The sequence below is a fragment of the Trypanosoma rangeli genome, assembly GCF_003719475.1.
Source record: "Trypanosoma rangeli strain AM80 chromosome Unknown Tra_15.4_contig_00770, whole genome shotgun sequence".
Taxonomy (NCBI): Eukaryota; Euglenozoa; class Kinetoplastea; order Trypanosomatida; family Trypanosomatidae; genus Trypanosoma; species Trypanosoma rangeli.
Window position 1 is genome coordinate 1,688 of NW_021706468.1, and position 3,004 is coordinate 4,691.

General features: G+C 56.8%; 1 protein-coding gene across 1 annotated transcript, besides 2 other annotated features; it reads right to left on the reverse strand.

Moving 5' to 3' along the window:
* Positions 1-28: 28 nt before the first annotated feature.
* TraAM80_10049 (trans-sialidase) lies at positions 29-2,386 on the reverse strand (the record flags this gene model as incomplete). The annotated part of the gene is made up of 1 exon (XM_029386700.1): positions 29-2,386. The coding sequence occupies one exon, from the start codon at positions 2,384-2,386 to the stop codon at positions 29-31; it is 2,358 nt and encodes a 785-aa protein (XP_029233584.1).
* A 120-nt stretch (positions 2,387-2,506) lies between these two features.
* Positions 2,507-2,534: a microsatellite.
* A 96-nt stretch (positions 2,535-2,630) lies between these two features.
* Positions 2,631-2,675: a sequence feature (A-rich).
* The last annotated feature ends 329 nt before the right edge of the window (positions 2,676-3,004 follow it).

The window sequence follows — 3,004 nt, forward strand, 5'->3', positions numbered from 1 at the left end:
AATGCCCCGCACAGAGACCGCACACTTCTCACAGTGCCGCAAACGCCCACACGCCCAACAGAAGCAGCGGCAGCAGCACTTGTTTCGCACCGCCACATCCATCCGCGTGTTTGTCTTCCAGTTGCGCCACTATTTTAGTCTCAATCTCCCTCTCCAAGGGTCTCAGCTCCGTGGCCACGGCCTTGTGAGGAGTCGGCGAGAGCGCAGACCCCGGCACGGTTTGGGGTGAAGTGTCGCTCGCATGGTTACTGGAAGTTTCTTGAACCCGAACAGAACCCCCGCCTTGTGGTTTCGCATCTTCCTGTGCTGGAATGGAAACTTTTCTCTTGTGAAGGGCACTAATCTCCGTGCCACCCAACGGGCGGTTGTACAGCAGAACGTTCGTCACCGTCACACGGCCCTCGTTGCTCGCTGTCTCTTCTGTGACGCCGCCGTCCCCGCCAATGTAGAAGTGTGAGATCGTGCACGGCTCTGTTTTGCACTGCAGTGCTGCTTGTGAACTCCCCACACGCTGGCCGTCAACGTACACGGAGCCCTGGCTGTCGCCCTCCCGCACGATCTTCACGTGGTATTTTTTATTTAGCTCCCACGTGCTGGTGCGATCGCATCTCTCTCCGTCCCTGCAAAGCACACTCCACTGCCTCTCCTTCGTGTACGACAGACCCAAAAGCACAGTGCTGTCGTTCATCCTCACACCCAACAGAGGAATTGGGCTGCTGGCCGCCTCCGGCACCGCGTGGATCATCACCGTCGCCATAAGAGTGAAGTTGTAGTTCGCAAAGTGGTACCGCTGATTCTGCCCCTGTTTGCTCACCGGCCATTCCGCCCATGAGCCACGCCCTTTGAACCTCACACCCCCATTGCCAGTCCCCTCCGGGCTTGCCAGTTCTCCACTCGTCACAGTGGCGTCCACGCCGAGGTACTCGTCCTTCCATTGGCCCTCTGCAAAAGAGCCGGCCAAATACCCAACCAGCCCTTCAGTGGGCGCCGGGTTGCTGCAGCCCGCGCCAGGAGAGGCAGCCGCATCAGCCTCCGTTGGAAGGCACAACTGCTTGACACGTGCATCCACTTCCTTCCATGTTTTCACCACCTTCTTTATCTGCTCCAGCTGCTCCTTCAGGTTCGCAAGGTAAAGGCCCTCAGACATCCCCACATCATCCCCTTCCCGAGAACTCAGCTCCTGCAAGGAGATCAACTCCTCCTTGCCCCTAAACAGTAGGGCACTACCGGCAGCCTGCTTACTTGCGTTGGATATCGGCCCAACATCCACAATGTGGGCGGCGTCGGTGAGCCAAAGATGGAGTTGATCGGTTACGTTGTCTTTCAAAGTCACCGGCAGGGTAACGAGCATCACGTCCCTTTCTTCAATCGTCGCGGTGATGAAGCCACTTTGACCGCCGGATCCGTCACGCTCAAGTGTGTTGCCCCACACGCGCGAGAGTGTCCCGAGCGCCTCCGCCCACGTCTTCCCCATATTACTCGACTCGTACACCTTGCGGTGACCCTCCCCACACGCAGTCATCATCAAAAGTCTCCCGCTCCCCCATTCCACAACGGCAGGATCCACGCAGTCCCCAGCTGTCATCCCCTGCGACAGCCTCCAATCCTTCTCCGGATCACTTGAGTACATGATCAGTGAGACCTCTTTGTTCCCCTTCGTCACTGCCTTTGCGGGAAATACAACCGTGCCGTTCTTCGTCACAATCCCCGCGCCACCGCCGACAGAAAAAAACTGAAACGATTTCTCCTCCAGCGTTGGACTGTGCCCAGACGTAAAGGTGGGAGCCTTCCAAGTGATGGTCTTCTTTTCCTGATCTTTCTTCTCAATTTCCCCAACAAGGAGCCGAGTGTACATCTGAATGGCATTTTCATCATCCCCCGCAGAAGCCCCCTCACTCTGGAACAGAAGGTAAATTTTACTGCCATTCACAACTGGCGTGGGGTTGTAGAAATCCGCCTCCGCCACGTCCTCCGGCATCTTGACGACACCTCCTGACGTCTTGACGACACCCCCCGACGTCTTGATGGCATCTTGCATCACTGAGTTCTCACCGGAGTCGGGGAGTGCCCAGAGCGCACTCGATGCAGTGGATTCAACGAGCTTCGCCAGAAGCGTTCTCTTTGTATTCGCCTTTGTATTCTCGTGATTGGCTTGCGCGATGGTGACCACCTCACCATTCACCTCAACAACGGATGGAACGGTAACTGAAGTGACAGGTGGCCTCTGAGACGCAGCTGGTGTCCCTCCAGGAGAGCCTCCTCCGCCTCCTCCTGCTCCTGAGTCCGGTTTGACCACGTTCGCCTCGGCAAGCACGGCCCAGCTGTTGCTGCATATCAGCGCGAAGAGAAGCAGCAGCGCCGCAGAGAAAAAACGATGCCGCGACATTATGGACTGCTGCTCACTCTCTCTTCCCTCCGCCGGTTGGATCCGGTCAGGCCTCGACAATTGCGTTTGTGTAGGTGGCTAAACTTGACAGCAGCAACACTCGAGCGTATATATTATATATGCGTGTGTGGTCGGTGTGTGTGTGTGTTGCTGGTGGTGGCTGCAGAACCCTCAAAGCGCACAATAGCGAGTAGTGTGTCTTGTATTTCCTTCCAAGTGTGTTGGGGAGAGAAAGTTGTGAAGAAAAAAAACAAACAAAACAAATAAAGACACCGACACAAAAAAACAACACCACCCTCGCCCACAGTTGGGCACACCGAAAAGAACAGCGACAATCCAAAAAACGAAGGCCGCATTAGCGAACGCGTGGGCCGCACGATCTCACACTCGCCGCCGCCCATAAAAGACGGCAGCCGCAAAGAAGGCGGCGGTAGCAGCGACTGTTGTGCGCGGCCCGAAGAAACACCCACACGCACCCGCACGGAGAGTCCGCAGTGTGGGACGCCTCCCGCAGAAATCAAACAACTAAACAAATTCATAGGCACCCCGCTTACCGTCTCCCCCGCCCAGCCCCTTCAAACCCCGCCAGCGGCAACACGCAGTGCGCATCCCGGCGGG